Source organism: Bos indicus, chromosome 21 (genome assembly GCF_029378745.1).
Source record: "Bos indicus isolate NIAB-ARS_2022 breed Sahiwal x Tharparkar chromosome 21, NIAB-ARS_B.indTharparkar_mat_pri_1.0, whole genome shotgun sequence".
Lineage (NCBI taxonomy): Eukaryota > Metazoa > Chordata > Mammalia > Artiodactyla > Bovidae > Bos > Bos indicus.
In genome coordinates, this window is record NC_091780.1 from 34,666,263 (window position 1) to 34,678,831 (window position 12,569).

At 57.6% G+C, this 12,569-nt stretch overlaps 2 protein-coding genes across 9 annotated transcripts in view; one reads left to right on the forward strand and one right to left on the reverse strand.

Moving 5' to 3' along the window:
* STRA6 (signaling receptor and transporter of retinol STRA6) overlaps positions 1 to 6,121 on the forward strand; it is a 29,665-nt gene extending 23,544 nt beyond the window's left edge. For all 7 annotated transcript variants that reach the window (XM_019983976.2, XM_019983980.2, XM_019983978.2 and 4 more), the window contains 7 exons: positions 475 to 550; positions 1,761 to 1,894; positions 3,122 to 3,239; positions 3,328 to 3,429; positions 4,085 to 4,248; positions 4,471 to 4,620; positions 5,279 to 6,121. In XM_019983976.2, the coding sequence (XP_019839535.2) occupies positions 475 to 550; positions 1,761 to 1,894; positions 3,122 to 3,239; positions 3,328 to 3,429; positions 4,085 to 4,248; positions 4,471 to 4,620; positions 5,279 to 5,448 (914 nt within the window). In that variant the 3' untranslated portion in view covers positions 5,449 to 6,121. The remainder of the gene's footprint in view (positions 1 to 474; positions 551 to 1,760; positions 1,895 to 3,121; positions 3,240 to 3,327; positions 3,430 to 4,084; positions 4,249 to 4,470; positions 4,621 to 5,278) is intronic.
* A 1,964-nt stretch (positions 6,122 to 8,085) lies between these two features.
* On the reverse strand, positions 8,086 to 11,243 carry ISLR (immunoglobulin superfamily containing leucine rich repeat). Of its 2 annotated transcripts, none has more exons than XM_019983837.2 (2): positions 10,935 to 11,243; positions 8,086 to 10,111 (listed from the first exon to the last, which is right to left on the reverse strand). In XM_019983837.2, exon 2 carries the CDS (start codon positions 10,108 to 10,110, stop codon positions 8,824 to 8,826), a length of 1,287 nt encoding a protein of 428 aa, XP_019839396.2. In that variant the 5' UTR covers position 10,111; positions 10,935 to 11,243; the 3' UTR covers positions 8,086 to 8,823. The 2 variants fall into 2 exon arrangements, with proteins under 2 accessions (XP_019839396.2, XP_019839397.2); XM_019983838.2 differs by lacking the exon at positions 10,935 to 11,243 and adding an exon at positions 10,313 to 10,432.
* Positions 11,244 to 12,569: the final 1,326 nt, after the last annotated feature.

Below are 12,569 nucleotides of genomic sequence, written 5' to 3' on the forward strand. Positions count from 1 at the left end.
GCCACCGAGGCAGGCCTTGATGGGATTTTAGGGTTCACAATATGCTGGGAGATGGGCAGCCCAGCGATGTGCCTGGTATGGACAAGCTGAGGCTGGGTGATGGAATGGTCTCCTGATGCCTCACAGCTAGGAGGTCATGGAGCTGGAGGCAGACACCAGGCAGACCCCCATGGAGTCCCTCACTGGGCACCACGCAGCAGTGGAAGCAGCAAGACCAGGGTGAGGGCCAGGTCTGCAACCTCAGAGCTGGCCTCTCCCATCCTGGCCATCAGATGTCACCTGGCTGTATGGGCCAACAGAAATTGTCGACTTACACTGGATCTGAGAACAGGAAAAGAGACAAGAAGCCTCCGCTCAGTGTGGCTGTGGGGTGGGGGTAACTCCCACCCAGCCGTCCCTCGACAGCCCTTCGGAGATTCCCAGGAGACCCAGCCCAGGCCCTGACCTCCCACTTTGCTCTTTCCGGCCTTCCAGTTTGCTACATCTCGGCCTTGGTGCTGTCTTGCTTGCTGACCTTCCTCATGCTGGTCCACTCGCTGGTGACACACAGGTCAGTGGCAGGCTCTGACGCCCCCTGATACAGATGTGGGGGCGAGGTCGGGCCTGCAGGACCCCTGACCCAGGAGGGGAAAATCTTGGGACTAGAAGGAGGAGAATGCCTGCAGGACCGAGCTGTCCCTGAGGCCAGCTGCCCTTCGGGGGGCGGAGAAGGTGGGGTGTCCCTGTCTGGGTGGAGAAATGTCCCTGAGTAACGCAGGGCACGGCTGATGAAGGGCTGAAGTGTGGAGTTTGTCCTCTGAGGAGGGGTTACCTGGGAGAGCTGGCATCCTATGGGGAGACGAGGGAGGCAGGGTGCCATGGGCGGGAGGAGCTGCGTGAGCAAGAGCAAGTGTGAGTGTGGGTGAGGGGGTGGGCCGGCTGGCGCCTGGGGCACTGGAGAGATTCTTGTGGATATTGAATGCCACGCCGCCTACCTCGCCCTTTCATGGTGAATGGTAAGGAGCACTGAAGAAGTGTGAGCAGAGAAGGAGAGAAGGTTCTGGTTGGGAGTAGGGTGGGTGGGAAGGGGAGGGCCAGGGACTTAGCAGGGAGCTGGTCCCCGTGCTTTGCATTGAACAGGCCTCAGGGTTCCTGCTCCAGGATCTTTTCTTACTGGGTTGGTGCTACTTGTTGTTGTTGTTCAGTTAATAAGTCGTGTCTAACTCTTTGCAACCCGGGGGACTGCAGCACGCAAGGCTTTCCTGTCCTTCATCAACTCCCAGAGTTTCCTCAAACTCATACCCGTTGAGTCAATGATGCCTTCCAACCATCTCGTCCTCTGTCACCTCCTTCTCCTCCTGCCTTCAATCTTTCCCAGCATCAGAGTCTTTTCTAATGAGCTGGTTCTTCCTGTCAGGTGGCTAAGGCTCTCAAGCCTCTGCCTACCTGGAACCTGGTCTCCTGCCCTGGTGGCTGAGCTGCAAGTCATTTTCCATCCCTACTGTTGTGTCTCATTTTCCTGACTTGGCTCAGGTTGAGTCTTCTGTTTTAATTTGTCTCCCTTGTTCCCTGCCCCACCCCCTACCAGCTTACTCTTATTCATCCTTTAAGACTCAACTCAGGCATCACCTCCTCTGGGAAGCCCTCCCTGACCTCCCAGGATGGATTAGTAGGCTCCACTGGGCTCCCACAGCCCTGGGCTTCCAGAGGCCGGCCCAGAGCTGGGAATAAGGAAGCATGTGCACTCCCTGAGGTCCCTGCCTTCCTCTTTCCCACCCTAGGACCAACCTGCGAGCTCTGCACCGAGGGGGCGCCCTGGACATAGGCCCCCTGACCCAGAGCCCCCGCCCCTCCCGCCAGGCCATATTCTGCTGGATGAGCTTCACCGCCTACCAGACTGCTTTTACCTGCCTTGGTGAGCCCCCCTTGCCCAATCCACCTGACCTCAGCACTGACCTCCATCCAACCCCAGACGCTGGCCGGGTAGGGGAGGGAGTGCGCGGCAGGTCTTGGCTGCCCCTGCGGGTCTGCCTGTGCTGGGGCTGGCTCTGGGGTAAAAGCAAAAGGAAGGAGCCATCTTGCTTCCCCTGCCCTCAGGGAGTCCACGCAGGTGGGATGAGAGGGAGGGGATAGGTGCGGGAGCCCTTGGTAAAAGAATATCCATCACTAGGTTGGCTCCTGGGTGCTTCCAGGTGTTAGCACACAGGGTGACCCAGGGCTGGAAAGTTGAAGGAGGCACATTCCTGCTTTTGTAAGGGAGGGCTATGTCATGATGGGCTCTCAGTAGGTAATGAGATCCCTGTCACTGGGAGTATTCAAGCATGACTGATATTGTCCAGTCGCTAAGTCACATCTGACTCTCTGCAACCCCGTGGACTGTATCATGCCAGGCTTCCCCATCCTCCACTAGCATGGTTATGTGGCCATTATTGGGGGCTGCAAAGGGGGTCCTACTCTGAGAGAACTGGACTAGATGGACTTCAAGGACCCTTCCATGCTCCAAGTTTCTGATTCTTCCCTTGGGCACTGCAGTGAGCAAAGTCCTCTCAAATGTGAGCGGGCTGAAGCCAGCAAGGACCTGATTTCCCTTCCTGCTGCTTCTTTCAGTTCTCACCTCTCTGGGTAAGGTGGGAAAAGATGATAAAGGGGTAGAGGGACTATTAGCACTAAAAGTCATAATTCCTTGAATTGGTAAACTTTAAGCCTCTGAAGCCCTTTTGTACACATCCTAGGTCAACAATTAGCCCATCATTTCAATAGACAGCTTTCAGGTGCCTACCATGGGCCAGGCTCTGGCCAGTAGGAATGTAAACATTAATTTCAAATACTGTCTTGTCCTCAAGGATGCAGGAGCAATTGGGGGGAAATAACACTTGCAAAGCACTTTCTGGTTTTCCAAGAGTGGCCACAGATTTTGTCTCACTGCTGCCTCAGCACAGCCCTCCTGGGTAGGGGCCGCTCTCCCCTTTTTACAGAGGAAGAAACCAGGGCTCAGAGAGGTTAAGTAACTTGCTCAAGGTGGCACAGCTAAACAGCAGCAGAGCAGGGATCTGAAACCGGGTCTACTCGATGCCGAAGCTTTGAGTGCCTGGGAATGGAGGGGGTGGCCTGATGCCTGCGCCCCTCCTCCCGCTGCTGGCAGGACTCCTGGTACAGCAGATCCTCTTCTTCCTGGGGACCTTGACCCTGGCCTTCTTGGTGTTCATGCCCATGCTTCACGGCAGGAACCTCCTGCTCCTCCATTACCTGAAGTCCTCGTGGTGAGTGAGGAAGGGGCTGAGGGTTCTGAGACCCCTTCCCCAAGGGCCACTAACAGTGACACCCTCCCCATCCCCTCACCTCCCACAGGCCCTTCTGGCTGACCTTGGCCCTGGCTGTGACCCTGCAGAACGCAGCGGCCCACTGGGCCTTCCTGGACACTCACCATGGACGCCCGGGGCTGACCAACCGGTGAGCTGGCTCCTGGGCTTGTGGCTCCCTCAGGCCCTCGGCCGCCTCTTCCCTGTCTTCCTTTCTGTCCCCTTCTCCCTCCACTGCCGTCTTTCCCCTTTCTCTAACAGGGAACCCCGGTGGATGGTAGAAAGAGCTCGCCTTATCCACAGAGAGAGGCGGCTGTGGCCCAGCTTAGTTCAAAAATGCCTCTGTTTACCTGTCACAGGGCCAGAAATACCCCCTCGAGTTTCCCTGTCTTGGGGATCAGCCCTGCTCTGCCCTTTGCAGGAAGGAGGTTAATAGCCATGTCATTTCTCTGCTAGGCTGTGGGAGAACCTGGCCCCAGGAGAGGCTTAGAGTTGTGGACAAGGGACCCAGAGGAGGGAGGTGGGAGACACCAGGATCATAGAAAGATCCAAGTGGACCTGGAGTGAAGCCCCAAATCTTCCACTGACCAGCTAGACAGCCTTAGCTAAGTCACCCCATCTGTCTGGGCCTCCCAGATTGGGGGAATGGGTGAGCTGGGTTAAGAGAGCAGACGTAAGGCACAGGGCGGGTGCACAGAGGTGTGCTCAGTAAATACACGGCAGCTGTGGTCATCTCAGTCTGACACTGACCCGAGGAAGGGCCTCTGTGTGGGGACCTGCCTCAGCCCTCCTCTCCTGGCCCACAGAAGAGCACTCTATGCAGCCACCTTCCTTCTCTTCCCCGTCAACGTGCTGGTGGGCACCATGGTGGCCGCCTGGAGAGTGCTCCTCTCCGCCCTCTACAATGCCGTCCACCTTGGCCGGATGGACCTCAGCCTGCTGCCGCTTAGAGCTGCCACTCTTGACCCCGGTAAGGTCACTGGGCAGGAGCTGAAGGTGGGGGATGCTCAGGCTGGCCAAGCAGGGAGGGAGGCTCTGCCCTGACCTAGTCTCCTCGGAGGATGTCCGTAACCCTGAGCCGTGGGTATGTGCAGGGGGCCACGCGCTCGCATGCAGGGTGTGCAGGACACTCCCCAGGTCTGTATTACGGGCCGTCTGGGCCCTCCCCGACTAGCGCTGCACCCCCACACAGGCTACCACACATACTGCAACTTCTTGAGGATGGAGGCCAGCCAGTCACACCCAGCTGCGACGGCCTTCTGTGCCCTGCTTCTGCGGACTCAGAGGCCCAAGCCCCGCGCGACCCCCCAGGATGGCCTCAGACTGGGGGAGGAAGAGGAAGGTGCGCCCTTCCACTGGGGATGGGGGGAAGTGGAACCCACCTGGCTTCTCCCGGGAGAAAGGCACGCCCCCCTCTCCAACGCAGGCAAGGGAGAGAGAGCCAGGAAAATGCTCACTTCCTCTCTGGGCTGCCTGTGGGAGAGAAGTGAGAATTTTCCTGGTCCGTCTCAGGGTACCTTTTTCCTTGATACTAACATATACACACCGTCTGTCACGTGTGTGCACACACTTAGTTCTCACTTGGGGAATGAGACCGCTGTCTTGCCAAGGGGCTCTGTCACCCCTACCACCCAGGCCACCCCTGCTCTCCTAAGCAGTCTGTCTTCCCCTGCCCTGCAGCCTGGGTGTAGTAGGGAGGGGAGCACTGAGCTGGCTCCAGTCCCTTGTCCCAGCCCTGCCTCCACAGAGCTCCTCCTCTCCCTCTCCTATCGGCCATCCAGAGGATGAGCATCTGACCTTGAACAAACCCCTTCTGCAGCCCCACACTTCTCCCGGCTTCCCACCCTGTGAATAGCACCCGGAGCCCCTGTCTCGTCAACCTCCCCCACTCTACATGTGCGATTTTCAGATTCTGCCCCCATCTTGGTGCTGGGGTGGCGGAGGGAGGGCGGGGTTTGGCTGGGTGTTTGTTGAGTGACCCACAGAAGGCCTCTTCTCAGGGATTCAGCTGCTACAGACCAAGGACCTGGTGGCCAAGGGAGCGGGGCCCAGGGCCCGCCAAGGCAGGGCTCGCTGGGGTCTGGCGTACACGCTGCTGCACAACCCAGCTCTGCAGGCCTTCCGGAAGACAGCCCTGCCAGGTGCCCGGCCCAACGGTGCCCAGCCCTGAGGCTGGGGGAAGGCCACACTGCTGTGTCCTTGCCTCCCAGCCTGTCCCTCCCGGCTCTCCCAGCATCATCACCATGGCCATGGCAGCCCTCTGCTTGGCCCCAGCTCTGCCTGCAGGTCCCGGGGATTTAGCAGGACCAGCCGGGGGTTGCTCTGGTTGGATCGAAGTCTATCAGCACTATGAGCCTCGAGCCTCGGGAAGGCTCTGGTCTGCCCCTCTTGACCTTGGGAAGCCAGTGAGGGCTCTGGAGAAGGCGAGTGGTGGTTTTGCCTCTTGGCCCAGGAAGCAGGTCCAGGCCCCTCCTGATGCCCAGCCCTGCCACCAGCCTCCAGGCTTCCCTGAAGTCTTCTCCTGACCGGGGTTGGCGATTCAGGCCAGGACAGCCTAGCTTTCCAGCTTGGCCCCCTCAGCTTCAGATGGACCTCGCCACCATGACGAGATGCAGTGCCTCCTGTCTCTTGCAGCTTTGCCTGTCTCCATCTGGGGGCCCTCATGGCTTGCAAGGCAGCCCAGGAGGAAGCCATGGGCTCCTACCCCACAACAAAGTCATGGCTCAACCAGACCCCACACCGAGCTGGCCACACTTGAGAACCTGATATTTTTGTAGTTGGTATGCCCTTAGAGATTATGAAAGAGGTTAGTGTGCTCTCTGTAATAAACTTGTGCTTGAGAAGCAGTCCTCCTGAGGTGGGGGGTGGGGGCGGGGGATATGTGGGGAAAACCACCCGGACTCTCAGTGAATTAACTGTGTTTGTGGGGCTTGGGTGGGGTTGGGGTATTCTGGTCACATGCTGGGCTGGGTGGAGAGGGCAGAGGGGAAACCGTGGCCACATCCCTTTGGGTGGAGGAGACACTGGGGACCCAGGGTGCCACCCCTGAGCTGTGCGAGTGTGGGCTTTGGAAGTAGGACTGATTCTGGGTCTTCTAGAATGGGCAGGATTTGGGGAGGAGGAGAGATTTCAGGAGAAAGTAATGTGAATAAGAGTATGGAGGTTGGGGTGGGGGGCTTCCCTAGTGGCTCAGAGGGTAAAGAATCTGCCTACAATGCAGAAGACTGGGGTGCAACCCCTGGGTCAGGAAGATCCCCTGGAGAAGAAAATGGCAACCCACTCTAATTCCGTGGACAGAGGAGGCTGGTGGGCTACAGTCCATGGGGTGGCAAAGAGTCGGACAAGAATGAGTGACTCACACACACACACACACACACACACACACGGAGGTGGGAGGAGACTGGCCTGGAAAGGGAAGGGCCACTGAGGGGGTCCCCCGCTGCTGAGGGGGTCCCCCTCTCTTGCTGGGGGTTGGCTGAGGTGGGGACTACTGTGGGGCTGGGGCTACCAAGAGTGGGGCAAATGTGGCCACCCACACACCTGGATCTGTGGGGCCTCAAGAAATGTCTGTACAGCTATTGAAGACCACCCCCCACCACATTCCCAAACCCAAACTACAGCCTCAAACTGGCAGGAAGCCAGGCGGGGCCAGGGAGCTCCAACCCACATTCAAGGGTGCCCAGGAAGAGGGCAAGGGAGGCAGAGATGGTCCCACCGAAGCCCACTGAAAAATGTATTCCTAGCCCTGTGTCTGTGGTGGACAGTGTCTGTCCTTAATATGGAAGCAGAGTCATGAGAGTGTGATCAGGCTGGGACACTGGACACTCAGGGCTATGTGAGCCAGAGGAGGGGGTCTAGTCCAGTTTGTGGGGTGAGGGAAAAGCATCCAGGTAAGCTTTCTGGAGGAGGTGGTACCTAAGCTGAGTTTCAAAAGCTGACTTAGTCAAGTGACAAGCAGGAGGATGTCCAGAGAGATGGAGCAGCGTAAGTAAATATACAGAGGATTACACATCTCAGAGCGTTCAAGGAACAATTAGCTGTTCCCATAGGGGTGGGGATGGGTAACTTCAGAGAGCCAGTCAGAGGGGCCAGGAATGTCTGACCAGAGACTCCGGCTTCACCCTGAGGGTACGGGGGCCCCAGGTGACTTTAAAACAAGCGAGTAGCTAGTTCAGTCAGGGTACAAATGTTCCCCAGCTGCCCCCGACTCAGATCTTAGGCCCACATCCTACAAGAAGCCAAGCCTGCTCAGCGGTGAACAGAGCCAGAGATGTCAAGGGGTCCACGTTGGGTTAGGATTATAAGGCCTTAGATACTCAGAGTCAACGAAACTCTTGACATTACCATGTCCTACCCCATCCTTTGTTTTCTGAGGAAACCAAAGTCCAGAGATGGGCAGTGACTCGCCCAAGGTAACACAGCACGAGGGACTTGGCTCCATCCTGCTGTTTTCCATCAGAGGTGCAGTCATCCTCGACCTGTTTTCCATCAGAGGTGCAGTCATCCTCGACCTGTGCTCTGGTGACAGCAGCTCAGCGGGAGCTGCAAGCTGATGGGGGATGGGGAGATACTGTGTGTAGAAGGAGGGGAAGGGGGGCTGGCCAGACTCCAAGTCTCACAGCTGCTACCCTACATTCCTGGGCCTCCCTGTCTCCACTTTGCTGGTCTCAGCAGTTCTGGGGGCTCTGGTCAGGGGCTTCAGAGCTCTCACAGGCTCTTGTCCCTAAGCATAGCACCCTTTAATCTGGAAAGGGGCAGGGTTGGAGGCAGCAGGGCACCTAGATCCAGACAAAACTCGAGGCAGACGCAGGGGAGCATCAGAAATGCTATTTATTTCTCTGCCGCCCCCAGGCTGGCTAGTCTCTCCCAAGGTTGTGGGGGAAGGCAGGCGATAGATGTGTACCTGGAGAGGAAGGCAGGGCAGGAATCCAGGATGGAGGGGCACACCAAGGGAGGAAGAGTTGGAGATGAGCACCATCCTGGGCCTTCTAGTCCTGTCTGAGGGCAGAGACTCCCCAGCCCTCAAGTTGTTAGAGAACACGGAAGGTCAGCAGGAGCTCAAGCAGTTCAGAGAGCCTCCAAGCCACGCCAGCCACTTGTTCTGCGCCTAATTCTACATCTCCAGTGCCAATCTGCTTCAGGCTACTTCCCTGCCCAGCCCCAAGCCCCAGGCCCTGACCATAGCCTTTGAGAGCTTGTCAGTCCCAGTGCCTGGAAGTCCATCAGTGGGGCTCCCCCTGGGTGGTTAGGGCATTGCCTGGTCGGCATGCTACCCCCGAGACAGAGGAGCATGTGCAGTGTGGTTAGCAGCAATTAGCACCGTAGACGGTGAGTTAGGGGATTCAATTCCATCCTAGTCACTAGCTTTGAGCAAGTCTAGAAGTGGGGTTGCTGAGTGTCCCAGAAGGGATGAGAAGGGGAGGTAGGAAGGTGGGAAGTCCCTGATGCAGGCTCCAAGAATTGCTACCCCCAGGCCCCCGCACCACTTGTGAGGGACAGCCATCGGTCAGGGCAGGAGTCAACAAGCCCCCAGGTAGGGGTGGGGCTAGAAGGAAGCGAGGAAGAGGAAGAGGAGGCTCTGGCCCAGCAGAAGCAGCCCAGGGGGCTGCTTCCCAGGGACCCCTTCTGCTGTTGCTGCAGCCTCGGGGCCCCTGGCGCGGCTGAGGTAGATGATGACCACGTTGTCCTCTGGACCCGACGGCTGCACCTCGTTGTCGACCGTGTAGCAGACCTTCCCCTCGGCCGCTTTGCCCTGGAACCTGCGCCCCAGCGCGTCCTCACCACCCTCACCTGGTGTGGCCAGGGCCACATTTACCGAGCTCTCCGCGCTGCCCAGCTCGTTGGTGGCCAGGCAGCTGTAGGTACCCTCCTCCAGCTTGCCAAAGTCAGGGATGAGCAGGCTGCCATTGGCAAAGGCTTGGAAGCGCGGGCGGCTGCTGGCTGCCAGGACACCAGGCAGGGCACGCCCATCGGCACCCACGTTGGGGCTAGTGATCTCCACGGTGCCACCGGGCGTCTGGATGTGCCAGTGGAGCTGAGGGGCCGGCTGCCCATCCACGTCACAGTGCAGTGCCAACACGAAGCCCGGACGCAGCTCGGCCCCATCCTGGCTGGGCTGGTAGGTAAGCTGCACCGAGGGTGCGGAGCAGGGCAGCGGCAGCAGGCGGTTCAGCCGCGTGCCCTTGAGCACGTGGGGCGAAGTGCAGGTGATGTTGTCCTGCTCTGGGATGGACACGGCCGTGGTCAGGGCCCACGTCTTGAACCACACGATGCCGCAGGTACAGTCGAAGGGGTTGTCGTTGATCTGCAGGTGAGACAGTGCAGTGAGCGGGGCAAAGGTGCCCTCGGCCAGCGTGTGCAGGCGGTTATGGTTGAGCTGCAGCGAGCGCAGGGCACGAAGGCTGCGGAAGGCATCGCGGGGGATGAAGGTCAGTTCGTTGCTGTCCATCTTGAGCAACTGAAGGGCGCTGAGGCTGTGCAGGTCGCTCCAGGCAAAGTCGGAGATGAGATTGTGGCTGAGATCCAGGCTCTTGAGTTGGCTCAGAGAGGCCAGGGCACCCGCGGCCACACTGCGGATCTCGTTGTGGGCCAGCCACAGCGACTGCAGCCGGGGCACCTCCCTAAAGGCGCCCCCCGGCAGGCTTGGCAGCTGGTTGGCCGATAGGCTCAGCGTGGTCACGTTGGCCGGGAAGCCGGATGGTACTGCCTGCAGGTCACGGTAGGCACAGTCAGCAATGTGGAAGCCGTACTTCTCCCCGCATTCACAGGGCTCTGGACAGGCCTGTGCCAGGCCCACGAGGACCACCAGGCACAGCAGACGCAGCTCCTGCATCCTGCAGAGAAGGACATGCCTACAAGGTGACCCCCAAAGACCCACAGAAGGCACTTGTCCCTCTCAGCACCCTGACACAGAGCTCTTCCCCATCAGAAGGCCCTGCCCACATAATCCAGATAAGACACCCCCACACCACCTAGCCCACCACCCCCATTCTACAGAAGGGGAAACTGAGGCCCACAGAAGGTCCAGGACTTGCCCGAGGTCACGCAGTCAGGAGGGGGGCGAAGATAGGACGGAAGAGGACCCCAGCTCCTTCTCTGAGCCGAGAGCTCTCCCTGCCTCGGCTGGCTCCTAGCTGACTTTGTGACTTGAAATCTGTTTTCCAGCCACCTCCTCCCCCAGCATTTGGCAGAGCCTCCCTCCTGCCCTCCCACATCCTGGCCACAGCCCCTCCCCCTGGAGCCCCCCAAAGGTATGCTCTGCCCCCTGGCCTAGACAAGGCCCCTTGTGCAGCGCACACCACCCCCATGAGCCCCACCCACTGCTCTCCCGCTCCTACCAGCCGTGACCACAGCACACACCAGACCCTTTCTACAGACTCACACCCTTGGCCTTTTCGGTCCAAACTACACCAGGCAGCTGCCTAAGTAAACCCCTGCCAGGACCTCTCAGCTGGCTTGGAGGAGGCCAGTGGCTCAACCCAAATACTGCTGGGGTTTCCAGAGCTGTGGTTGTTAGAGGGATCCATGGCCCCTGAACAGATCCAAGCAAGGGATTGTCTGAGCACACCAAACCAACAGGAAAGTGCCCAGCCCCCGTGCCCAGTAGACTGCTTTCTCCTCCCACTGGACCTTAGAGCCCTTTTGCCGCTGACTTACCTTCAAACTACTCTTTCTTAGTCAAGCAGAACTTCTTCTAAGATGGAACCAATGAGCAACAAAGAAAGAGTTAGTCCTGGACAGTCTGCAGGGCCAAGGGAAGATGACGATGCTGGAGGAAGGGACAGCCTGGTCCCTGTCCCACCTTCAGTCTGCACACCTGGGCCTGCCCTTATCCAGACAGGGTGCCTGAGACCATCTGTTGAGACAAGGCTGCAGGAAGAGAACCCAGGCAGTCCGTTTACTCCCTCCTTCCAGCAAAACTGCCTCTCTGCAGCAACAAGGACCCGTGTTTCATAAGTGACACCAGAAACTTGAGGGGGAAAAGATGCCAAATTTTTTGTTTTTTTCTTCTCTCTCTCTCTCACTCACTTTTAGCAGCTTCAACTTCCTTAAAGACACAGCACTAGCTGGACAGGACCCAAGAAAAGATGGGGCCAGAAGGACTTTATGGGAGGGAGGGGTGAGAAATTGAATCCCATGGAAGGTGGGGGACTTTTAACCTCACTTTGAACAGGAGAAAAAGGAGAGGGCATTCTCCAAGTTGGGACCATGTGAGGGACTGTGTGCATGTCTGAGTGTGGCTGTGACATCTCTGTGTGTGGATGAGTTTGTATGTGTGTGTGTGTGTGGATGTGGGTGTGAGATGATGTATGTGTGAATTTGTGTGTTTGGGAATGTTTGAGTGTGTGTATTCGTGCAGGTTGTGAGGTTAAGTCTTCGTGTGTTTGTGTGGATGTGCGTGAGTCTAATTCGTATATTTGGGCATGTGTGTGTGTGTTTATGTGTAGAAATGAATGTGCATCTCTGTGATCATGTGTCTGTGTGGGTGGTGGGTGTGTTCCAGTGAAAAGCTGAGGCCAAAGCGTATAAAACACCCACCGTGATGCAGAGTCTCAGGGAGAAGCCAAAACTTCAGACCTGTTTTTGTAAGAAAACACATCCTCCTCACCAGCCCGCCACCCCAAGTCACGCCTGCCTGCTGGCTCCAAGGCTGGGCTGCCCTAAACACTTGAAGTCCCGGGAGGTCTCCGGATGAGCCAAGCTGGGAGAGGAGGGCGGAGGCAGGCAGGGGTGTGACTGCACTCCAGTCGGGTAACAGGAAGCTCCGGACAGGAATCGGCTGGGCTTCAGCTTTCTGATGGGGACTCTGAGGCACTCAGGCACAGAGATGGTTCTATCACCCAGGACTGTCCACCTGGCAGCCAGGTGAGGTTGAGGACCTTGCTCCTCCTGTAATATGCTCTCTGGGGCCTCCCAAAGGACCTGAAACCCCACCGTTGGCGCTGCTTGTCTGGAGAGGCAGCATCGCTCTCTGAACTCCACTGTCCCAACTCTAACTGCCTTGCGGGGGAGGAGACTTACACCCAGTTCTTGTTTCATGTATATATATATTTTATTTCTCTGAAGCTAATAATAGCCTTTAAAAAAAGTGTCCTTCTATCTGCATTGTCTATTTCTTCAAGTTGCTTTTTTCCCCCCACTGTTAGTTTTACTTGTTTAGAATTGTCTTTCCTTTTAGAGGTATTCTCAGTTCATTCACTCAACATAAATGTACTCTCACGTGTTTAAAGGGAGATCCCTGTACTAGAGAGGAAGCCTGTTGGAGGCAGACTACTTGTTCTCCCAGTTGTT

Coding starts and splice junctions, on each gene's coding strand:
- ISLR (XM_019983837.2), bottom strand. CDS start 10,110: ATGCAGGAGCTGCGTCTGCTGTGCCTGGTGGTCCTCGTGGGCCTGGCA.